Here is a 26,395-nt window from a genome sequence, read left to right as displayed (position 1 = left end):
ACATGTAAGCAATCATCATCAATCTGTCTGCATCTATCCATCATATCAGAGGCTGCGGCCTTATTTTTAGTTAAAAGCCGACATCATCCTGATACACGAGTCTAACTTCTTTACAGCTGAGGGCTTCCTCCTCCTCATCCGACCACATTAGAGCAATTTCACATCCATTTCCTGACGCCCGTTCTTCCTGCAGCTATTGCCAAGCGACCTATCACCTCCACAGATCACATCCCAGCTGGTTTGTTGGTGAGCTACGAAAAACCACAACCACAACAAATTCCCAGCACAGCTAATCTCGGTGGAGGCTCTCGCTGCAGTATAATCTATAACACTTACTTGGCCAGCAACAAAAGACAAGATAATGTGCTTTATATATAGAGTCGACTAATCCTCTTAAGACACAAGCAGAGAGGATGTAGGGGGAGGTGGTGGCGGTGCTCGGTCCCAGTCACATGGGACCAAGTAATACATTAACTTAGATAAGATGGTGAAAGCTGTTTCTCCTCAAATTAAAATCAGTGGGTGGATGATGACATGGAATTTGCTTGGGGTTTACGAGAGGCAATTAATTTTTTGGGAGGGTTGGTGGGAGAGGTGGGGCACTGCAGCTCATCAGCCATCGCGTTATTCCTCTCTTCGATGCCTGTGATTTTTATTAATCGTTCAACAGTTGCCTCAGTCGAGTGCGAGGCAGAGCGATGAAATATTTGCTTTTCCATGCTGGCGCTGCGCTCGTCTCCATTTGTGATGGATTCGGTCTCTCGCTGTGATGGCTCTCTAAAAAAGAAAAAAAAAGTCCCTCGGCTCAAGCTTCCCCCAAACGTGTCGACTGGGTCCTGCTTTTGTTACCATGAAACTGTGCTCGGTCTCTAGTTGACATCATGATGTGAATCTGAAATGAGCTCTCTTGTAAGTGTGATTTTTTTTTGTAAAACTGACAGCTCAAACTGCAAAAGACAGGAAGGAAAGGAGGATGGAGGAAGAAGAAAATGAAATATTCAGAGAAAAGGAAAGAACAAGGCAAAGAAATGTAAAGACCTGAAAATTGAAAGGAAGAAAAAGGAGGGGTGAGTAAACAGTGGAAAATAACGAGAATTTCCACACTGTTTCAAGGTGGGCACCCAAGGATAGTGTTATCAATTCAGTATCTGACTAAATGTTTCCCTTCTGTTCCTGACTTATGGTGTAATTTCCAGAAAAGTATTTTGGCAGAACATTATAGAGTCACAATAAAGATGATCTCTGACCTCTTGGATATAAAAATCTTCTCACTTCATCATTTTATTCTATTAAACATCTGTGTGAAATGCTGTCAAAATTAGTGTTAAATTCTTAAGTTAAGGCCAAAAACATGTTTTGTGAGATCACGATGACCTTGACCTTTGACCTCTGACCATCAAATCTTAATCAGTTCTTTGATGAGTCCAAGTGGACATTTGTGCCAAATTTGTCAAAACTCTCTCAAAGCCATCTTGTGATTTGCGTTTACTTGAATGAGACTGACAAAAGGTCATGGTGACCTTGCCTTTGACCAAATGCTTATCACTTCATTGTTGAGTTCAAGTGGATGTTTGTGTCAAATTTGTAAAAAAGACAATAAATCCCTCAGTGTGTTCATGAGATACTGCGTTCACAAGAATGAGAGGCAAGATGACAGTGACCTTAACCTGTGACCTATGACTAACAAAATCTAATTAGGTTGGTTCATCCTTGAGTTCAAGAGGATGTTTGTGCCAAATTTGAAGAAATTCCATAAGCATGTTCTGAAGATACCACGTTCATGAGAACAGGATGGACAAACAACCCAAAAACATGATAAAAACATGAACAGTATAAAAAGTAATAAATTATGATATAAAGAAAAAAAAGACATAGTTGAAGAGGATAAGTAAACAGACAAGAAAAGAAAAAAAATAAATCATAAAATTAGTAACATGATATAGGAAAACTAATGAATGAAAGATGGAGGGTGGATAAAAAGCAGATAGTGACAGACAATCCATAAAACCTTTACTAAAGAGGCTGATTGGTGGGCGGTAAAAGACATTAAATAGCAATTTCCCACATTGTCACTCCTGTGTGAAAAACTCATAACACCAATTTTAGTTCTTTTCATGTTTTAGCTTCAGCAGAAGGTTTACATGCCCTTCTGTGGGCTGAGAAAACAATGTGACCTTTGGGCCTCTGAAAGGTTCCAAAACTGAGTGGACATGCATTGTGAAAAAACACAAGGAAACACTTTTTTTTCGTTCTGATAGGCTGACATTTACATGGTTTCCACATGACAATGGCATTATGTAATTTTCCCTCTGCTGTCTAATATTTCTATTGTGGGAGGACAGAGACAGTCTGGACCAATCAGAGCTGCAGCGTGCCTCACTGCATGTGTGGAGCTGTCCGAGGTGCTGAAACACACACAGCTCAGTGTGTACGTTACTGAATCACATTTCTCTTTCCTGTCTCTCTCCACAGTTCCTCTTCCTTCACAGCAAGATTGCAAACATTCAAAAGGGAAATAATGGCTGCTAAAAGTTCACAGCTACCTCACACTAACTAAGAATGACACATTATCACTTTCAGTGTTGATGAGCATCCTGTGACTGACAAATTACTCGGGATTTCTCGCTGCTCATTCCTGTTTATTTCCTTGATGGAATAAAAACACACAAAAAAGCCAATGCGCATTTGGACAGGTTTCAGTTGTTGATTGGGGTAGGATTTGCTTATAATCCATGTATTAAATGGAAATTGTGATAGACTCCTTCCCCTCACTACACTCACTGCTGAGTCACTGGATACAGCAAGACAAGACGACGGCAGACATTTTCTTCCCATACAACTAGATCACATTATTCTGTACTGATTGGGCTATTTAATGCAGCTACAGTCAGATGTGAATCTCTCCTTTCTCATATTGATCATAATCACTGGTACAGCAAATCAAACATTGCCCTAAATCAGAATCTAAGTCTTCTCACTTACCTTCGCTCTCTCTACTTACACACACACACACACACACACACACCTCAATCTATATCTGTACTGTAGATCTTTATACAAAATTGATACTGAGAGAAGCACATCAGATCCATACTTGGATTCATCGTTTAACTTTTGTACAGTATGTAAGGTTCCCTCTGCATCCATACAGTTTTTCCATTTACAGATATTGTAGAAACCCATCTTAAAAAAAGTAGAAAAAAACAAAAAACAAAAACAGGGTTTGGCAGAACTGTTCGACTAAATATTGCAACTTGGACCACCTCTCCCACTAGGAAGGAATATGAAACTTGGTCTTTGGTGTCAAAGTCAGACACTAACAATAACCCAAGAAGCTTTGTAGGTCTATAACAACGTCATGACACTTTTACCTCCTGTTCTAAGGAAGCAGTCAATATTTGAAGATTACAGATTTAAAGCCTTTGACTATTTCAGCGACTGAACTTTCCGGTGCTGACAGTTTCCTTGGACCAGCGAATATACATCAAGCACTCGTACAAACAAATTCATTCTTATGTGGCACATACAAGTGATTTAGGAGTGTTTGTAGCATTTGTCAAATAAAATTTGGATGATATGTATTCGTTATTTGTTGACTAAAATATAACTGCAACAAAACTAAAAGAAAGAAAACCCTCTGACAACAATTCATTATGCCCTGGTAAGTAAAGACAAGATCAAATAGTTGGCTCTTTTTGGGTGAACAGCCTTGGTTAGATATCAGTAGCCATCTTGAACCATTGGTTATTATCCATTTTTAACCAATCATGATTGGTGTGTCACCCATATAAAATGAATGCCAAGCTACTGACCACTGTTTGAGGTCACTGAAATGACTGTTTTAATCATCGCTGCGTTTCCAGTGAATTTTCAGTCACCAAATGTGGCTGGTTTTTAGTGACCTGTCGCTGTGCTGGTGAAAGTTCAACAAAAAGCGCATGTTTTTTATACAGACATTCCTGTGTTTCCTTTTGAGAAAGTCCAGTTATTGCTTCACTTTCTGCCAGGATTGTGCCACTAAAAGTCAGTATTTTAAGCCAAAACATGATCTTTTCCTAACCATAAGTGATTTTTGTGCCCAAACCTAACCACATGCTAACCACAGTGTTAAAAGTACTCTGTGTAACCTTCACATAATAACATACAAATGTAAAGAAATGTACAATGCTAACATATTTTCTGGCAATTGGAATGACATAAGAGGGTTTGTTTAATATTTAGAACAACAACAACAAGAATATGAAAAGTTTCTTGCATGGGACCCAGAGTGGAAAATGTCTTGTAGAACTTAGACGTTACTTTGAAGAGGATTTAAGTGGAATATGAGCATTCAATAGAATAATGATGTCCATCACCTACACAAAATCGCATTAATCATCATGGCCACATCAGAAGCACTTGCTCCCTGTCCTTCCCTCACACCATTTACATATCAGTCTCTACATTATAACAAACTCAGTAATCACCCTCACCAGAGTGTGGCCCACACACCAAATGAATACTTAACAAAACATGAGCAACACTTCATTTCGCTCCTTTTATCTCTCAAGTGATGCCACCTCTGCTGAGATGGCTTAATGGAGAAAAGACAAAACAAACGTACTTGAAGAAGTTTAGACCTCGCTGTCTCATAAACTCAAATCTATTTTCATCCACATGTGAATGTGGCCCATCAAACACATGCATCGCATCCTGTTGTGGGTGCGTTTGCCAAAGGAGCACTTTAGCGGGATTGCGCGTTCGTGTGAAACTACAGAGCTACTCTCTGCGGTAGCACAGGGGCTGCAAAGGGAGTCATTTCTCCTGAACACAACTCTGGTGGAAATCTCAGGGGTAATTAGTATCTTTGTGCCTATTGAACACATCAAAAAGCCCGCTCTGTCACATCTCGCCGGCAGCTTCATAATGCATGGAGAAAGGAGGAGAGGGAGAGAGAGAGAGAGAGGAGGGGGGCGGGGGCCGCGATGAGGAGGTGGTGCTGCGGGTGGTGGGTGGTTGAAGTGAATAGATATATCGCAATTACGATGGCGCTCTGCGAAATGCGACCGAAGTTCAATAGAGATTTTCATCTGCAGGATAGAGGAGGGTAAGAAGCCTGCCTATAGTCACTGTGGGTGTAATGAGATGTACAGAAACACACAAAAAGACACAGAGAGAAAGATGAGAGAGAGAGAGAGAGAGAGAGAGAGAGATGAGAGGGAAAAAAGAAATGTGTGCATGTGTGTGTGTGAGAGAGAAGAGCACTATGTGAAGAAATGCAGATGGAAGAAAAAACACTGTCATTTCACTGGGATTGAAAAAGATAAATGGTTGTAAGGAGTAAGAGAAGTAGGTGATGGGAATTTTTGTATAAAAGGGAAAATTAAAGAAAATCTGTGGTAGCTGGCAAAACAGACAACCGACCACAAAGGTAAAATAATAAAAATAAAATACTGTAGGGATGTAAGGGCAAGAATATAACAGTGTTTATGTGATTTCACTGCTTGCAAAACCATCTCAGGACCTGAGATAAAGCTCACTTTGAAATGTTTAGTTAAGTTCTTATTAAGGGATGAGCTCAACCTGATAATCAGGCTGAAAATTGTTTTACTTAATTATTTGGTCTAACTTCATTTCCATGTAAGACAAATTCTACTTGGAATTAGTTTTTTGTTATGCCCTCACCTTTAAGCAGAGTACAAGTGTAATTTCAAATAAACCCTTTGAAACCTGAGCAATAGCCTGGATTTCTTTCGAAAACATGGGAAGAAGGCAACGAGCACCTTAACAAAAACTGACCCTCAAAATCAGCAACAAATTAGTAAAAAGCTGCAAAAAAAAGTTACTTGAAAATTAGCAATGAATAAATATATAAATGAGTAAATAAACAAATAATTTTCTAAAATTTCCTCTCTCTCCCTCATTTTTTAAAAATTACTTTCTTGTCATTTCTTTAAAACAAATTTCCATGCTACTTCTGCATCCCCCCATGTTTTGGAAGAGAATTACACCAATTTGAAAAAAAAAAGCTTCAAAGGGTTAACAAAGAATGCTTCCTGGGAGCAGTTATCTTAATATCTCTCACAATGCCCACAGAAATGTGTTGAATTAAGATTGACTGCATCCGTCTCATCAACACTAATCTCTGTTTTTTGACGCAGATTTTCATGGATGTCACATTTTTTCTGCCACTAGCACACAGTGATTGCAACACCCATTCTTACTCCCACATACACAGCTCTGATTGGCTCAGCTGTTTTCCAACAGGAGAACTGAGCTTTAATGAGCTCGACACAAGACCTGTTTACCCAAAAAATGAGTTAACACTTAAAGGAATACTTCACTCCCCAAATGATAATTTGTATATCTATTACTCATCTTGTGTTAGGTTGAGCTTGTGAAGAAAACTTTGTTTTCTTGCATGCCTTCAAGGACGATGACGAATCCATTTAATTAATAAATTTTGATGAATTGAAGTCATAGGGGCCCATGTTTAACAACAGCTAAACTATGTCAAAACATTAGTTTACAAACTGTCACTCAATTTGTGCAGTATAATTCAAGTGTCATTTATCTAGACAGACCTAACTGACAGGGAACTGAACCAAAAGCAAAACTTATCTTTGCTTCTAAAAGCCAGGCTCCACTGAAAAAACTTTATAATTTTACCTCCTTGAGCACTGGAGCTTCTGCTGGAGTCAGTGTGTGACTTTGGTGTTTTAAAGGGTTAATTTGGATTCACAAAAGTCACACAACATCAGAAAGAATTTGTCTTCAGTGAGGTAAAATAACTGTTTTTGTCAATGGTGCCTGGCTCAGAAAACAGTATATAAAAGTGCTGTGTGTTTGGAAAGTACTGAGCATACGATATAATAAATGACATTGTCTTGATATTGTTTAACTGTTGTTCAAACATGGACCCCTATGACTTCAATTCATAAAGATTTTTTTTTTTACACTTTTGGATTCTTCATTCCTTGTGGAGGCATAGAAGTAAAACAAAGTTTTAGCCACAAATTCAACATCACACAAGGTCATGAACTGATAAAAATAATCATTTTTAATGGTAAGTATTTCTTTAAGCATTAACCAATAAAATTCTCCTGTTGTTTCCTTCGCCAGAATTCATCAGAGTTGGAGAATTTTTGTCAACCCTTTCCAACAACTCTGGATGTGCAATGTGAGAAGTGGGCGGATTAGATTCACACATTAACGTCAGTCTGAATGATTCAGTCGGGACAAAAAAATACCTGAAGTAATTTGAAACCATTAGTCATCCCAGGATTTTATGCTAAATTGAAAGACAGCCCTCAATCCGCATCCAAGCCTTTGAATCTGTCCTTGAGAGCCGTCAGTTACAAGTTTTCTAACGTCAGCAACACATCATGCACATTTAAACAGGTGTCCTTGGTGGTTTAGCAGTCATGTCCTCATTATTGACAGTTACATTATTTAGATTCAGTCCACAGGAGTAGGACTCGTTTGGCGTGATGATTACAACAGGAAACTCACCAGTATCATGTGACCAGTGGAGATGTCCATGTTAGAGTGGGCGGGCTCCTCGCTCCAGGAGGAGATGCTGCTCCGTGCCGAGGGGCTGACGGCTTGACCGCCGTCGCTGAACTGAGACGACACACTGTTGATCCTGGAGGAGATGGGCTCCGGACGCTCAGTAGGAGGTTTGACTGCCATGCGCTGCCGACAGAGCTCCTGCAGGAGGGAAGGCGGGGACAGATGAGTCATTGTTATCATGCAATAGAGAGCTTTTAATGTTGTGAAATGGCACATCAAGACATTTCGTGGACAAGTTTGTCATCATTATTGACATAAACAGGAATCAAACCCCTCATTGTAGACACCGTAGCTTTGCCCTACCCTGCAACCTTCAAAGGGAATGACACACTTAAAACTCGCCAGAAAACAATATGCAGAGGAAAAGAATTATGTTCACAGTAAATGTTGTAAGTTAGGCTAAGATAGGTTCTCCATTTGTCTGCCCTAGATGACTCTCTTTCACTCTGATGAGCAGAGGGCAAAAAGTATCAACTGTTTTCATTTGGAGTTGAACTTATTGCAACTTTTACTCTGTTTGTTGTTATGCTGTAAATCCCAGACGTATGTTCATTTGACAGCATCATTATTTGTCTGTAACATGAAAATATATTTTTTTGCAATTAAAAAAAATCTTTAGGGGGAACTTTAATGCTCAATTTGAGATTCATGCTCATGTTTTGGATTTCTACTGGAACTTGCTTACATGCTTTAACCCTTTGAAACCCTTTATCAATATCAGTTTGTTGGGTTCTGTTCGGACGCCTCTCACAAGGGTTAAAACTGATACCTTAGCAAATTGGTTTGATTTCTTTTGAAAACATGGCTAGAAAGAAGATAGATGTCCCACAAATTGCAAGAATTTAGGAACAGCTGACGAGAAAATGCACAGAAAATTAGTATTTTAAAAAAAGAAAAAGAAAAAAGAGAGAAAGACACAAATAGAAAAATACTAGAAAATAATTATTAAGTAGTTAATTTAGTTAGTTAATTACAGTTACATTTTAAGCACATTTTGCTTTCTTTTTCTTTTTTATGTGTGCTAATTTTCAGTTAATTTTCTTGTAACTTTTCACTAATCCCTATTTAATTTGGGATCATTTCTTAGGAAGTTGCTCGTGGCCTTCCTCCCATGTTTCTGAAAGAGATTTCAGAAGCCAATTTGCTCCGTTTTTAAGCAGTTAATGTTCAAAAAGACTTTATTTCCTTCATATTTGTTGTGCTGGAACACCTGAGTCTGTCTGAGACACTCCGTTTCAGCACCTGTCTCTTTAACCCCCCTCCCAAAAAGGCCCAGTCTGCTTCAATCGAATATTGTTGTTAAGTAGAAAAAAAGTATTAAGAGTTAAAAAAGAGTTAAAAAAGAGTATTAAGAATATCTGAAGTTTGAGGTTTTTGCTTACAGGGAATACTTTTACATACGTTAATCTCACATAATCTTACATACGCTATTTGAACTTTGAACACATTTAATATAAATATCCGCCATTGCAACATTAGAAATAAGAAATAGTAAGAAATATATGGAAAAGCTCACAGGTGTCCTTTAAAAAGGGACTTAAAGGTGAGCTAAGCAAATAAAACTTTTAATATTTATGATATTATCTCTGCAAGGTTGACTCAGTTCGAAATTATTTCAAACTGTAAATGTAGTAGCGTTTTCTAATCAGGCAAAGACTTTCATTAGTTCTATTGAATAATGGGCAGTCCCAGGCTTTAAGACCTCTGACCGTCAGACACTGACAACACATTTAAGTGTTAAAGTTGAGTCGCTTAGGTCATATGATCATCCTGTGATGATCAGACAGGCATGATGTTACCCTTTACAACCTGAGTGAATTGGCTTGAATTCTTTCAAAAACATAAGAAAGCAATGAGCAACTTAAGAAATGGCCCCATAATTAGGAAGATCAGTAAAGAGTTAGAATATGTCATTTGAGTAACAATAAAATTACCCAAAAATAAGCCAAAAAAAGGAAAAACAAACCAGGAAAAGCCCTGAAAGTAAGAATTACAGAAAAAAAAAATTAAAAATCAAACAAGGAAATTACATTTTAAAAATTGTTAAAAAAAACTTAAATGAATGTGCTTATTTTTTCTTTAACATAATTTTAAATATATAATTAGAGCTTTATAAACCAAACCAATTTTTTCAGTTTTCATAGGTTTAAATACTTGTGAGATGTCTTAACGCTGAATAAGAAAACCACTGTCGCTCCAGGTTTCAAAGGGTTAAGGTATGATTTGTTTTAAAAGCACCTGTGATTGGCCGTTAGGAAGGCATTGTTGCAAGCTTTGTCAAGAGAACTGATGAAGCTTCTTTGATCCGTGGAGAAATGTCTGATTAGTTCACCGTTTTTGAGTTGAAGCAGAACCATAATAATCATGTTCGTCATTAAAAGCTGGCGAATTGTGTTTTGCAAAGAAATTGTCTACTTTATAATGCTAATTCATGATTATCATTATTATTTCAGTTCTCTTTCTGTACTTTAAAGTTCAAACACTGAAAAACACAAAGAAAAATGGCCATTATTTGCTTAATGAGAGAGTGTGTGTGGCGGCGGGGGGATCGAGGCAACACCAAATGGGATTAATGTGTTCTGACCTTCATGGAAAAAACATGCTATTAAGACTTGCTTTGTTATGCTCCTCTGTGTAAATTAAATGTGATAAAACCGCAACAAAACCACAAACGTAAGAGTACATCCAGAAGAAGTGGGTTTTTTAACAAAGCAGCTAGTTAAAAACATGCAGACTGGTTGTGAGCATCTGGCCGCGAATGGTGAATGAGTAAAACTTTTCTACCACAAGGCACTTAACCTCCAACTGCTGTTATACTGGCCAGCGTCCAGGATGTCAGTGGAAAACAGCATGCACGCTCAGCACGCCTTCCCTGGATAAATAAAAACTTTCGAGAAAGTTTTTGGGAAAGTATGCCAGTCAGTATCTCAGCAGCAAGTACAATGTCTTCATTCAGACGCCTGAGCAACTGTCATTTTCTGTCTGCTTGATACGTGACCACAATGAAAAGTTGACACCATGTCGAAGTTTTCCTCCACGCCTACTCTGCACAGCTCCCAGCAGGGACGTCAATGAGCCGCGGTGAATGACTGCACCACTTCATACAGGAGACAAAACAATTACAAAGACAGTGTCCTAAATGTAGAACTACAATTTTACTCATTCTATATGCTTGAGAAGGACAAAGCCCAATGAGACTGGTACAGCTTATCCAACAAAGTGATTACAATTTATCCCGAAGGGGATATGAACAAATTTCATAGCAATTCATCCAATAATTTAGACATTTAGACAATAGACATTTCACCAGCCAACTGATCGCCTGACACTCTGATCTGATCAAATAATGAGAAAATAAAAGGCCAAGTGCAAAGTTATACACAACAATATGTCGTTTTGCAACAGTTCATATGGAATCTTGCAAATTAGCACCATGATATAAGTGCACCTACCATTTAGGTTAGGTTTAGGAAAAGAATCATGGTTAGGTGTCCAACAGGTTGGTGACAACATCATTAAACAGACACTTATGGCTTCAGACAGGACACAAACCCCAGTCTCATGGGTCAAAGTCCTGTGTTTGCTTGACCAATCCAAGACTTGCTGCCAGCTGTCTCCCTACATGGACTTTTTCGCGCCTCATATCACCTCACTTCCTACTTCCTCTTGGAAGGACAGCCAGAAGTGCATTAGTCATGTTATGACAGTCCCCTAGCTTATGATTACTGGGTTTGAATACAAATTATATGAATTATGGGGCATTACATTTTTTAACATTAAGTACGAACAGTGAATGAGAGGAGTCTGCATAGGAAAATGGGCCTTTTAGTCACAAGAACGCAAAAAGAAAAAGGGTGCTTGCTGGAGCAGTACATGTCCACCTCCTGTAAATAGCTGTCCATCACAAGCGCATATGTGACGATTAATTCATCAGTAATCAATATGTCCAATCAACATCTGTTCGGGTGGGACAATAAACTTCAACTGCCCAATGCATTCTTTGTGATCCTGTACACAGACTGTATATAAATACAGTTAACCTAACAGCTCCCTAAAAAGTGAAGCCGAAAGTTCTCTATCGCCCCCTGGTGGCTGGCTGCAGTTTAGGTCATAAACACCAAACCCATCACTGTGCTTGCGATCAGTGGCGTGCTTGTAATTGGAAGGGCAGGTGAACGCATGAGAATTCTACACTGCTGAGATCGCTAATGCGAACACCCTGACTCCAATTTACGTCACCAGCGCAAGATGGCAGCATACTGGGGATAATTTGGCTTCACTTTTGAACAGTGAAGACGCATCGTCCAAAATTGGGTTGATACTGACTCAAACAGCTGGACTGTGCATAGGTAACAATGGGGCCAATCTATCGAAATCTATGTTTAGGTCTGATTATACGTGCTGGGACTCTGTTGTGTATGAGCAGCGAAGTGGAACTATGCACAGTTGATTATTTAAGAATAAATAATACAGTAAATTGCAATCTATGTATTTATTTGATATATTTTGTTTTAAAAAGTTAGGAAAGCAACGTTTGAGTCAAGCCTTGCGTCTCCTTAACACATGAAAGAATGATCCAAGTCACTTAAATACAGCAAAACATACAGCTTATTCAATAAACACTGGTGTTAGATCAGAGCTCCAGTATTGGCCAAAGCCCAGATACTAGAATCAGTATTAGGACTGAAAACACCAGACCCGGGCATATGAGTTAAAAAAAGAAAAGAAAAACACAATAAATGTCACCTGTCACATCTTCTGCATGTGAAACCATACATCACATACATCAGCCTACAAGGGCACCAACTGCTCCAGAAGATCTGGGCTGAATCTCTGTGGGTATCTGTGTTTCTTAATGAGAGAGATGCTGACGATAAACTAACAGCCTGTTTGATTGACCGCGGAGGTAATGTGAGCAGGCCTTCATTAGTCTGTATCTGATCTGACTGATGTTCTCGTAGGTCGGCACGCTGACACTGATCTATGAGCTCGGACACAGGCTCATAAATGTGTGCAGATTATTAAAGCGCTTCAGTACCTTGCCCGGGGATACTGACAGCACTGCTGGTGGGAGGCAAACACAAACACGTGAACAAAGAGAGCGCAGACAGATACTATGGGGAGCACTGAACCAGAGCTAAATATATTCTGCAGTACTGCATTGATAGACTTAAGTTTTTATGGATGCTTTGTCCTTGTATTTTTAATATGTCCTTATTTGATCACATTACAACTTTTGTTGGATGAATGGGAAATTAATCAACGATAATTAAGTCATTTATCAAGAAAAATGCCAAACATTTACAAGTTCCATATTTGACTTTTGGGTTTGCTGGTCGCACAAGACAAACAAGCTGAGGTTATCATCTTCTGGTGAAACTGTGATGGTCATTTGTCATTTTCTGACATTTAATAGACTAAACGATTATTGATCAATAAAACAAAATGATCAATAGAAAAGTGTGAATAATTACGAGTTGCTGGCACAATGGCTAAATTCATTGAAACTGTTTGTCCCAAAGGTCTTTCAGCATTTTGTCAACTTAAAATTATGCAATCAGCAAGTTTTCATTACAAAGTGAAAATCTTTCAAAATTTCACATTGAAAAGTTACAAAATTATCACCCATGTAATAAAGTTTAATGATAACATTAAACTTTATTTCTATGGCATTTTCCTAAAGCAGGGTTACAAAGTGCTTCACAATATAATACCATGAAATAAGTCACAGCTTTACTGAAGACTTACTTCGGCATGGCCGATATGAGTCAGAACTGAAATCTGTTATTTTTATTCAACAGGTCAGACCAAAATGTGTTTCTATACCCAATTCACTGAGGCTAAATTGATTTATCAGATGTAGTTGTGTTTCCATGGTTACAGATCTGCAGAGCTTGTAAATCATCTTATCTCGTAATAAAACCATTTTAATTAATATTCTGCATGAAATGATTAATTTACTTTAATAGTAACATGCATAATTACTGGATACATGTATAATGAAGCTCTCCATTAGGACCTTGATTAAACCTGCTGACCTCCGTGCTGTTTTTGGAATAATAAGTGTAATGTATATTATCTTTTATTTAAAATACACTTAGTGATACATACAGTGTGTATTTTATCATGAAATGTCTTATTGAGCACTGTATGGAACCAAATCGAGAAGTTATTAGTCCATTAAATGATTTTTATCTGTTATTATAAGTCTCATAGATATGAGTCAGTATGGGCCTGCAACCCTCACTGGTAGGTTCAAAAAGCTGTTATCAGCCCATTTAATGGTGACTCATTATGTTTCACTTTTACTTTCCTTAGCTTAATACCCCAAAACAACATAGTTAGGTTTAGAAAAAGACTACTGTCATCCCGACGGCAGAACGTTTCATTTCATGGCTAGATAATGGCCTATTCAACCTTACGGTAGGTTTGGCAGGCCCCTTCTGACACATATCTATGGCCTGATAACAGCCAAATCAACTGAGAATGGGTTGCAATGTACGTTTACAGAATTTATTTTATCATATAGTTCATCTTTGTATTTAACATGTTTCCTGCCAAAACTTTCAAGGACTTCAGTCTTTTGAAATCTTGTCAGACAAGGAGGGCAAAGCATCTGAGGCATTATGGTCTGGAACATTAAAGCTCTCTTTAGCCTTGTCTTGGGGAAGAAGATTACATTTTACTGCATATTTCACAAGTTTCCATGATATCAGTGTTGGATCACACCAACTACTCATTTTCGGATGTTTGATAAAGCAAAATATTGTCCCAAAAACTCTTCTGGCTGGTAAAAGCACCAGTTTGACGGCCTTCCTGTCTGTGCACCCGTGTTACATCCTCAGTAACACGGAGCCCAATCAGCACAATACACTGCGTTGTGGGTGTTTTGTCTGGGAGGGAAACCCATGATCAACAGCATTCATATTTCAACGAGCCCACACAGTGAACTTTGCCGCTGCAGCAAATTCTTTTATGATGTAATTAAAACTGATTCAAAATGGCTTCCCCCCGAGAGCCAATTAGAGGACAAAAAGGCAAAAATGTGAAGAAATAATATAACCCTGGACAGGTTTAGAGTCTAAACAGTGAAAATTTACAGCGCCTCTGAAATCTCCTCCCCAAGCTGCTCCCATTCAAACACAAGTATCTTTATTTACAGTGTATTGATTTTCAACGATACATACTTCATCAGGTGGCAAGACGTGGCATATTAATCACTATGTTTTATGAGCTAGATGAGAGTCTGCTGTGCATTTTCCAGCTTTGTCTCAACATTGCATTTTATTTGGGAATTTATGCCCTTAATGACAGAGTAGGTGAGACTAAGTCAGACTCCCAAGGAGACTTACAGCAAACACATCCAGTCTTGTCTCTTCTTGTGTGGTAGCAGGGAAGCTGTGAGTGAAACATTACTATTTCAGGGCTCAGTCCCGTGAAAATGTCCTTGATCAAGTTACCGAAGCCTATGTACTCACTAATTTTGGTATATCACACCAATGTTTTTTATAAATTGCCTATACTCTCTATAATGTTCTAAAATTTAGTAATTTTGTCAAATATTTATGTTGCAGTAGTGAGAAGGGACTGTTTCTCCTTATTGTTGGTGTATTCAAGGACATCCAATAGTTCAGTCTCCTGCCAAACACCAGACATTTGAATGCAACACATGAGAAAATGATCCTTTCTGGCACATCCATATTACCTTTTTTTGTCTTCTGGATTCATTTTTCTTACAGCTCATGAATGAGGCGCTTTTTTTCTACAATGTTGGCGCATCCATTCTCAGAACTGCATTAACTTTGACAATAAATACGGGGAGATAAATGTTCCTCATGATGGATTACCAATTTCTAGAAAGCTTTAAGTCAAATTGATTTCACAGAAATTGAAATGAATGAAAACAAATGTCCATCTGGACGGTAGAAAATCAATCTTAAAATGTACAAGAACATTTGAAAAAAAACCCCAGAAATGATGTGATTGTTTTTAAACAAATGTTAGAAAGTGAACCATTGGTATGCTACAGATAAGAACAAATGTTATCTTGTTATCGAAGCATCCTAAATGTTTAACTAAAATTAAGCTCCTGTATAAGGCTGCATCCCTGCTTAATGATGACGCAGCTGACTCAGAAAGAAAAAGATTGTAATAACTGTGCAAAAATTTTAAAAAATGCAATTCACTCTGGTAATTCTGAAAGCTTTGAATGCTTTAATTATTAACTCAAAAACACATATTTTTTGCTCCTGGAAAACACGAGTTTTCTTTATGTCCTGATTTTCACTTTGTTTGGTGGCCTGAAACAAAATAAAAGCCTTGACACAAAGATTTTTCTTTCAGGACAAAAATCAATAAACACCACTAAGGTATGAGAAAAGGGAGTGCTCACCTAGAAAGCATTAAAAAAAAGAGTTGCTGCTGTGAAGTTAGAGCCATGTGGAGATGACTTTGTGTGATCAGTTCTTTAACATGTGCCTCCTCAACCCTCCCCTGCATAAATAAAGGTTAAAACAAAAACCCCAACAACCCCCTCTCATGGGCGTCATGCCAAGGAATCCACTTGGCGCCACATGACCGTCTCAAATCATGCATCACCCCGGGGCAACGGCGGGCGTTTCAGTGACGGGAGGCGTGTGCCACCCAAAGCACCCCTTCTTTATAAAAGCCTACTAATGGGGTGGAAGACTGGGTTTGGGGGTCGGGGTGTGTCAGCAGGGCCCATTGGCGCCTCTGTTTACATGCCCTCCTGACCAAAACAAATGCAGGGGCCTTTACCCGAGTGCTTTGCCTCTCTGCTTGAACAAACAAACAAATAAAAGGGGGAACATGATACAATATGGTGGAGTCGAGGGAGGGTGGGGGACACGAGGCTGAATAACTGAAAAAAAAAGCTAGAGAAAGAATATGGGACAGTGTCTGATAAAAACGCAATGATGAAGTCAATATGTCTTGACGGCAGCCAATAAAAGCTTTTAGACTGACAATAAACATTTATGCATGACAATTTCTATGCTAGACAAAGAATCCACTAAAAAACATACAAATACTGGACTAAAAAAAGAGCTTAGTCTATAAACAATATAACACTAGAGTGAATATAGAGTAACTATACTTTTGTTCTTTTTTTCTACCTTCAAAAGTACTTTTGGCCATATTATAATAAAATCGTCCAACACGTATGTAAAATCCTAGAGAGACATGGACATGGCATGATGTACTGACTCGCTATATTAGTATTTACAGTATATATTGTCCTACATGGTTTGTTCATTTATTGAGCCATATAGATGAACACTGTGATGGCTTGTACAAAAATCCACTGCATTTTTATGATGAATCACTGTCTAAGAGAAAAACACATTTAGACTATCCTTTCTCTGTGTAACATAACCCCACACTGAAGTGTAACACAAATCGCATTGTTACTGCTGCTAATCCTGGCACTAAATAATATAACATTTATTAATACTTCATATTGAAATGTAAAACAATCTAAAGTCAGGTCAGGATAAGGACTTCCCAAAGACAAGCAGCACAATATTGATTAACTGCATGCTATGTTATCAATCAAATAACATTTTATCTATCATATCAGTATATGACACTGACCGTAAACAGCCTGATTTTTAATGAAAGGTTGTTATCAGCAAACTGCTGTATTTGTCCAAGAGAATGTGAGAGAGAAGAAGACAGGAAATAAAACACAACATTGAAAGAGAGACAGGAGGTGTAGGACAGTCAGGGAACAAGAGTTATTGTTTGCTTGTTTAATCTAAACTGAGATGTACTGGAAATGTGTTTCGCACTTATTCTTTGGCAGTGTAAAGACGATGTTATCGTGCCTGTGAAGGTCCTTGAAATTAAATTGAGCCACGCAGAGAAAACAGACACAGTTTCTGTGCAGGGGGCAAAAAAAATCTTAACAGGTCATTTAATCTGGTTTTTGTGTCTTCAAAATTTGAGAAAATATGCAAATATGTTGAGATATCTCTACTAGTTTCCAAAGCATTTCTCATGTTTAAAGAAATTTCATGGCTATATAGTGATGATATCTTTAAATAGGATAATATTGCTCCAAGATAATATCTCTTGATTTGTGGAAAATCCATGCAAAAAAGTTGCACTGCAATCAAGTGCAATGATCTCTGGTTTCCTCTACTTCGAGGGAAAAAAAAGAGACTTTTAGGAGCAGATAAAAGTTTGAATCAGATGGAAAGATAAAGTGAAGGCGACATTGTAGACTCCCATGTTGGCCGCAGAGTAATCCAGGGACTGACTGACTGACTGACGAGCATCATCCACCATCTCCCCGCCCAGCGCTCAGACACGGTGCGCACACTCCTCTGTCAACGCCTGTCAATCAACGTCTCCTTTGTCGGTGTCGGCCAATCCCATGTTGCGGTTTCATGGGGACCGTTTGATTGACAAGCCGGGGAGTGGAGGAGCGGGGAGCTGAAGGTGGAGGGGATTCAGAAGGAGCTGGTGGCACGCTGACGTGGATGGAAGACGGTGTGTGTGTGTGTGTGTGTGTGTGTGTGTGTGTGTGTGTGTGTAAGTGTGTGAAGTGAGGCCTCAAACAAATGCGCCAAGGGCAAGAATCATTAACATGCAGTAGCTGGTGAGTGTGCGCACGCGTATATGTGTGTGTTTGTGCATGTTTACGTGTGTATGCTTGTGCGAGTGTGTGTGTTTGACAGCCAGTATGAAGGAGACGCAGTAGTAAGGCCGTCAGGCAGCCTGCCGCTTCCTGTCTGCTTTAATTGCATGTAGCCCTAGAGACTGCACACACACACACACACACACACACACACACACACACACACACACACACACACACACACACACACACAGACAGAATCCAGCCCAGGGAACCCCTCTACACAGCAGCTCTGACAAAGAGACGAGGCTTACACGGCTAAGATGGGAGCTGAACACTGAGGTCTTTCACTGAGGATGACGACGGCTCGCTGTCGAGGCTCGATAAAGACGACAGAGGAAAGAGAATCAACTGCAAGAGCTTTGGGAGTCTGAGCAAAGCAGGGCTGAGCAAACCTCCCAAGAATGAGCGACATGAATGTTTTTGTTCGCTAATAATCACATGAATAATGCGTAAACACAGTCTTACGTGTGCATTTTAATTAGCATTTTCCAATTAGAGGCTTAAAGCAAATCTCGGAGGCAAGTAACCATGAAGATAAGTTTCTGACACTGAGGAAAAGCAAATATTTTATGTAGACAGAGGAAGGTGTGGAGCTGAAATGTCAGCCTGTCATTGGGCATATTGAATGTCACACTTTCAGAAGCAGTCTTGGTGGTTAAATCCTGTGAAGTCCTTTATGATCAGGGTTCCCACGCATTTTCATGGACTAAAAACCAAAGTTTTCCATGACTTTTCAGGACTGTTTCACTTGCCCAGAGTTCTTCAAACACTAAAGAGTCAAACAACATCCCACATGACGTGTTCAAGGACCTTCAGAAAATTGAAAATCCTAAGATTATCTCTGTTTTTACATTTTCTGGCTGTGATTTATGGTTTAATTTTGGGGATAGTTCAAGAAATTATACCTTCCAAACCCGTTTTTTTAAGAAGCAAAAGAAGAAGAAAAAAAAGGCCCAATTTTTAAGTTTTCAAAAAAAATCTTTAAAAAAACACCCAAAAAATGGAGGAAAAAAAAACATAAACATAAACTTGACACATAACATAAAAGATGAAGAAAAAAAATTGCCAAATTTTTCAAAGGTACATGTCTTAAGCATGTTTTCTTTAAAAATCAACGATTAAATAAATACAAGATACAGACATTTAAAAGGTATATGCCCCGATGCAATGTATGGAGAAAATGAAAAAAAAAAAAACTTTGTGATGAACAAATAAACAAAAACATAACCAAAGCATTGTTATCCACCGGTGTGTGTTAGAGCTACATTATGTCGTCACCTTCAGAAGAACAAATTCTCTGTTATGTAACAGTATTGTTATTAAATCATGGCACACAACCAATTCCCATGATTTTTCAAAAACACTCTAGCTCTAGTTAGTTCCATGACTTTTCCAGGTTTTACATTACCGTGGGAACCCTATATAATTCTCATATTTTATCATCCTCCTCACTGGTGAACAATAGATTATGCAGAAATTAAAATCATGAATCTTTACAAGTCCCCGGTGTTGAGGTAAACCTCTGACGCAGCAGCGCAGTCTATTTCAGGAGTTAAAAATCCCCGGAGAAGAGCATAAAATGTAAGCACTTAGGGCTGGGCTCATTATAAAATCAATGCTCACAGGACCACTCTCATTTAAAAACATGGCGGGGAAAAGGTCAGGGAGAGAGATGGAAAAATCTCAATCTAATTCTTTGCTCAAAAAGCCACTTAATATTGGATTCTGTAAATTAAATTTCACACCCGGCTATTCCGGCCAAAGGATAATTACAGCAAGCAGAGGGGGGAATGGAAATGACTTGAGGTGGAAAAACCTGTTGAATTGGTGATATCGCTTCATGTGTCAAACAACAAATACAGCCAGAGACTAAGTACAGTAAGCAATCACCGCACAGAATCACTCTAGTCATAATACAAATAAAAACTGTTGATTGGGTGAAGCATCAATGACACTCCTGCAGTAAAGTTTTTTGTTTTTTTTAATTTTCACCCCAACACAAGTCCTAAAGGAAAAGCTTTCAGCCACCAACACTGGGAATGCTACACTTGAGATAAAAGCATTATCTAAAAAGAGACTCAGCATTTTCAGATTTACATACATTTGCAAGAAACAAAATTGTGAATGTATCTACATGAAAAGAATATAAATGTAAAACATGGTATAAATCTGATAAATTACACTCATTTTGGTGGCACAGTTCTACTTGATTTTTTTATGAAACATATGTACTACACTAGATAATTAACAGGATAGGATAGCCCTAACATATATTTCTGATATACTAAGTTATGTTTAGTTTTTCAGACTGTCCTCCCCCTCCAGTGAATTATATAATTTGACCTGTAAAAATGTGTCAATTTAACCATCACTCTTTGGTCGAACCTGCCACACACAGACATATAAGGAGTAAGTATAATGGATGTAATCGCCGTGATGTCACTGATTGGATTGTGGACTTTCATTTTTTAGCCCTGAGTTTGTATAACTGCAGTAACACTCAACAAACTGTGTCCAAAGTAACGGTTATTTGAACACTACTAGAACACAATATTTTAGTGAAAAAATATTACTCCAAACGAAGCAATAGTCCACTTTATGCATTTAATTTATGAAGATGGGATTCTCACCCTTCATAGCTAGCTAAATGCTTTGCCATTTGAACCCTGCTACAATTTGATGTTGTGGCTAATAAACTAGGCCTTCCTGCGGAGGGTTTTCTTATGTTCCTGTGATCGATCGGTGCCTCCATTGAACTCTTCACATAATTTCAGATGGGCTTGACTGCAACAATTAGATTTTTTGAAAACGTTGATTTCTGTTTTTACCTTGTCAGATTTATTTATATGTGTAGGTATGACAGAGAGAGTAATTTATTATTTTACATGACATCATAGTGTTTAACAGCAAATCACAGTGCTTGATGCACAAAGACGTGATTCATTTTATAGGGTTATTATTTAAGAAAAGATATTAAAAAAAGAGCAGCAATAATCCAACTTATTTGTTTAATACACTCATTATACATGAAGATGTGATTCACATTATGAATAACGAGAACTAAGCCTTGCCCTAACCTTAACCTAACACTTCCTGGCTAGCTAAGGGCCAACTTCGCATTTTCTTCAGGCCTTCTGCCTCCTGACCAAGGGGCCATGGGGGCTGATTATGTAAGTTTGGTGGGCGAGTCACGTAGCTGGCCCAGCAACAGTTGTATCTACTTGCAGAGTTCGACATTTGGGCTATCAGGATTTTGGATTTTTTTTTTTCATCTGCAGACAGCCTGTCACTTAAATTGGCTATTCCCTTAACTATGCATAACTTTAGGCCTTAATAATATTCAACTAGATCATTTATATATAACGTCACCCCCATACAGTTGGAATAAATGGGTAAATTAGTTATAAAGACCAACATGTTTTTTGTTTCAGGCTGTAAACATGTTTATTTCTGCTGCAAAGTTGATCTTTTTAATATGGGTGTCTATAGGGACTGACTTACTCTTGAACCCAGCATCGAGTGGCCATTTGAGGAACTGCAGTTTTTGGCACTTTGACTTAATTTTTCAGCCCTGGAAGCTGCCACATAGCCACAACCAGTGAATGAACATAATCTGGTGATGAGGGGTTCCAAAACATACAGAACGTCATTTTAAAGGCCCACAAGCAAAAATGTTTGGAAATTGTTTTATGATCCTGCATTTTTTACTACTGTTATTTAAAAAAAAAATCATCTTCTCTATTTAAATTCAAATATAGCGCAGTAGCACCTCCTACCTGATAGGTGGCGGTAGCATCGCTGCCAGCATCTGTTCCCAGATTGGTGAGCTTCTCTTTCAGCTTGTGGTGGGAGCGGTGGCGGAGGCAGTAGACTACGGTGGAGGCCAGCAGCACGCCAACAATGCACAGGATGGACACAACGGTGAGGATGAGAAACTTGGTGGACTCGGCCTGGCTGTACTTGGTGGGAATCTGGTTGATTTGGCTCCCCTGTGGGCCACAAAAGAACAAATACAAAAAGGTTTAATAATGTGTTTCTATTATTATTTTAATCTGAGGTAAGTGGATAGGCAGAGCGTGGTACTCCCTCTGGCCACATAAGAGTTTTGATTCATCCACCACGCTAAAGAAGTCTGTGCTCATGATGGTAGCAGGTGGATTGAACTGCAGGGGTGTAAAACTATGTACCTAAAAGTGTGCAGGCTTTCATTAGAGCCAAAAACGACACCAGGTGATTCTTTTGATCAGTCCGACAAGAGGAACTAATCTGCAAATTCATCTGGTGTTTGATTGGAACAACCCGGCAGACTCTCAGTGCAGTGTGGCACACGGTTTTAAACTCCTGGATTAAAGCATTCACCAAACGGTCCAAAAAACAAGCCACTAAAATCCTTCATTTGACAGTAATCTATCTGAACCCCCTTAAAAGTGTTAATTGCTTTTGCTTCCAATGATTCTCCCCCAAAAAAGTCTACACATCGGTGGATGAAAGTGTAAATCACATGGTTCTTTTATTTCCTTTTTTGGATAGACATAAATATGCATATCACTGTGCTCGATGAAAAGTATAATCACAAGCGTTTGTTCCACCATCTGTGCCCAGGAGTGCATAGAATACATAAACTCCTGTTTAGGAAAGCATTCTGAGTGTGCCTCGACAGCTCAACACACCGTTTGCTATACTGGAGGAATTTTTTTTTTTTTTTTTGCCGTTGTGAACGGGAGGCAACAGACGTTCTGCCGTCTTGAGCAAGCGCCTTGCCAATTTCGACCTCGGCGGCACTTTAATCCAACGCGTGAGAACCAGATCCTTCAGCAAACAACTGGAGATGAAAGATTTCTTTTCACACGGTCTGCTGCTTAAGATAACACAATGGACACATACTGTATGATAAAACTCTCTGTTTGAACTGCTTCTTGAGTGTGTAAGAACCGCCGTGGCTATAATTTGAGTGAGGGGAAGTATTGAGCTGCGGCTCCAACTGCCGCTCGCTGTTCATTTTTCAGACACCAGCGAGCTCAAGATAATGGGCCTGTTGCGTTTTTACCTGACTACTAAGAGTTAACAATAGGCACCATAATTCCCCATTATTACACACTGTGTAATGATCTTGACAACAAAGAACGACGCCAAGAACCAAGAAGGAGAAGCGCTACAAATTGCACTGCCAATGACAAGGCTTACAATTCTCCGACACAGAATTCTCAGAAGAAATCAATAGCAAAAAAAAAGCATTTCTTTACTCGTTTCTGCTTGGTAACTAGAGTTTGTTCACATCTTTGCAGCACACTTAAAGATAACCCCCTCTTTTACTTGTACAACATTTTAAACAGTCATTATAAATCAGTGGTCTCCAACTGGTGGGTTGTGGTCCAACAGTGGGTCGCAGGTTTGAATGGACCCCAAGTGGCTCGTGAGCAAGTTTTTCCAGAAAAAACACTTGATTTTGAAAAACAGTGAATTTCTGGCACAGAGCTTTTATTAACATAATTTATTTCTTTGTGTTTAAAGCCACCATGTTGTTTACATTCTGTTAAATAAAATTGAATATGTGACAATTTATCGAATTTGTGGAACCTGTGGCTAGTTGGGAACCACTGCTATAGCTCATCATTAGCTTGTATGGATAGTAATTTTATTCTGCATATTAAGCTTGTTAGGTATTATTTTTGTGCCAAAAAGAGAAATTCAGAGATGCTCTCAACCTCACAGAAAGACAGCAGGCTTGTCTCGGGGGTAAAGGAGAAAAGGGGGGGTAAAACAAAAAAAAAGAACTCCCTGTCCCTCGGTGGTAGAGGTCACAGAGATTAGGCGAGGTGCGGCGTGGTGAGTTAATGGAAAGGAGGCTTTGAAAGCGGTAGGGAGAAAGGGGGCAGCCTTGTCGAATCCCTCCTGCCTGCCTGTCAGCGCTGAGAAATCCTGAAACCCTGGGAGGTGGGAAAAGGAGCGCTCTACCCTGCACACGGATTGTTCTGGAATTCTTGTGAGGTTTCAGCGAGTGACCCCCCCCCACCCAACCCCAAACACCACTCGATGATGTCGCCCTTCCCTCCCCACCACCCCCACCCCCCATGATTTCATTCATTGCTGCCTCTGCATTCAGCACCTGATAAAGAGTGCCTGCAGAAAGACCCACAAAGGGGGACAACAGTTGTCCGATGCTTTGTGGGGTGTCCAATTTGCTTGGGGGAGCTCTAAGCCGTACTGTAAAAGCTGGTTGCATAGTAATGTGACGGCCTTGAAAGGAAACAGTGGGCGTCTCTGACTGGAGCACCGCACTAAAGACCATTCTCTCAGTGCTGGGGAAGAAATATAATAATAAAGCAGAACAAAAAATGTGAGAAATCCCACTTAGAAGTACAGTACGTATAAAAGATTTAGCTACTAGTAACCACAAGTTACTACTGAGGCTATTCATGAATCAGTAATAAACATAATGCAGGGTTTGTTAGTTTCGTATGGCTGCAGATATTAAAATTGCATTCGTAAAAGCAGATAAAATTTTATCCTTTTTAATGTTTCTTTTTATTAATGCGGTCTTAATGTGAGAGATCGCAACAGAAATATCAAGAAACGGCATAAAAAAAAGTAGCTGAGCAGTAAGCCTGTACGTGTTGTGGGTTTGGCAAGGCCATTAATAATGCATTACTGCTGATTCCACATGCTTCCACTGCAATCATGCTTTTGCGTTTTTTTAATTATTTTTTTTAAACTACGGATCAAATAACTTCATTTGTCATTTTACTCCCCGAGTCATCTCATTGTTTTGTCAAATTAAGTTTCATGGAGAGGGATTGCATCTTGCTCGGCTAGTAATGGCCCATAATTCAAGGCTCTAACTGTAACAGCTCAGTCATCTTTCACGGGACAGATGCCGGCATTTGCTTAGCCCCCCTTCTGCTCACAAATATACACACACACACACACACACACACACACACACACCCCGATTCCACCTCCCCCCCAGACTCTTCATCGTGGCTGCCTAGCATGTCTGTCTATTGATTCAAACAAATGTAGCCTGACCCCACCTGCTTAATCAAGTTTGGTTGCAGTTGTTAGTAACTGTAAAAGGGGGTGGAGGAGTGTGTGTGACAGAGAGTTGGGGGTGTATGACTTGTTAGATCGCAGCTATGAAAAAAACAAAAAAAAGCCATTCTGCCCGCGCCGCAGAGGCAGATGTAGCAGAAATTTGCAATGATTGAAAATCAAATGTTTGCTCGGGACGGGAGGCGGAACGTTCACACATGATGCACGCAGTCATTACTTTGCAGAGGACTGTGTAACCTTTTCAGCAACGCAGCATGAAACCCAACGCTTGGAAATATTGAGCAAAAGTCTTGAATATCTACCTCTGCATAGCGAGTCCTATTCTCGCCGTGTCACCTACACTCTGTTTCTGATAATAGGAGGTTATCAGCACGGCTCTGAGGCCTTTTCTGACTCTCCCTCCTGTGGCTTAACACTTTCAATCACATTACATGTTGAGGGCTTGATAAAAAAAAGAAAGAAAAAAAAAGCTGCGACCGCTACGGAGAACTGCAGCTTAGCGGTGACAAATTAAAGTAAATGTGTGTTTTTGGTATGATTACAGGCTAAAAGGAATAATCTGTGACAATCAGGATTTCTTTAATATTGAGTAACATAGGCGGATTGAAATTGCACTCCAATTTAGATCATTCCTGGCTCTTTTTTTAATCGTATGATAGAGGAAAAAAAATCAGAAAATCCAGTTTGTTTCTGGAAGAAAATCAAACGTTTCGATCACATCTAATTCAGAGAGCGGGGCGAAAAATGAAAGGGAAATATTGTCTCCCCAAAGGCATAGAGGCGAAGGGAGTTCCTTTCATGCCTCCAACCTCCATTGTCCATCTGCTCTGGCGAAAAGCGATTGTACTTGCAAATTTTTCATTTCACATAGGCAAACGTGATTTGACATACAGTGTGCAGCTCCTCCTGACTGAGTATTTCTGAAAAGCATTACCATAGCCCCGTCAAGGATGCAGGCAGGCGGGCTGGCTGTCTGTGTACGCTGCTGGGTTCAGCCCTTTTCAGCAAATATCAGACACACTCCCTACAGACAGACAGACAGGCATCTTTGAGCAGGAGGGGGAAAGAAAAGACACCCTCAAAAAGAGAGGGAAAAGAAATGCGTCATTTCAGGAGATCTTTGGTATTTTA

General features: G+C 39.2%; 1 protein-coding gene across 2 annotated transcripts in view; it reads right to left on the bottom strand.

The window, feature by feature from the left end:
- The window catches only part of slco5a1b (solute carrier organic anion transporter family member 5A1b), a 259,950-nt gene that overhangs the window by 52,214 nt on the left and 181,341 nt on the right, over positions 1-26,395 (bottom strand). For both annotated transcript variants that reach the window (XM_042498012.2, XM_042498014.2), the window contains exons 13-14: positions 21,991-22,203; positions 7,492-7,689 (exon numbers count right to left, since the gene is read on the bottom strand). In XM_042498012.2, the coding sequence (XP_042353946.2) occupies positions 7,492-7,689; positions 21,991-22,203 (411 nt within the window). The remainder of the gene's footprint in view (positions 1-7,491; positions 7,690-21,990; positions 22,204-26,395) is intronic.

Source organism: Plectropomus leopardus, chromosome 12 (genome assembly GCF_026936395.1).
Source record: "Plectropomus leopardus strain MGB_pleo_1.0 chromosome 12, ASM2693639v1, whole genome shotgun sequence".
Lineage (NCBI taxonomy): Eukaryota > Metazoa > Chordata > Actinopteri > Perciformes > Serranidae > Plectropomus > Plectropomus leopardus.
The sequence above is the reverse complement of the archived record's forward strand: the minus strand, read 5'-3'. Positions and strand labels throughout refer to the sequence as shown.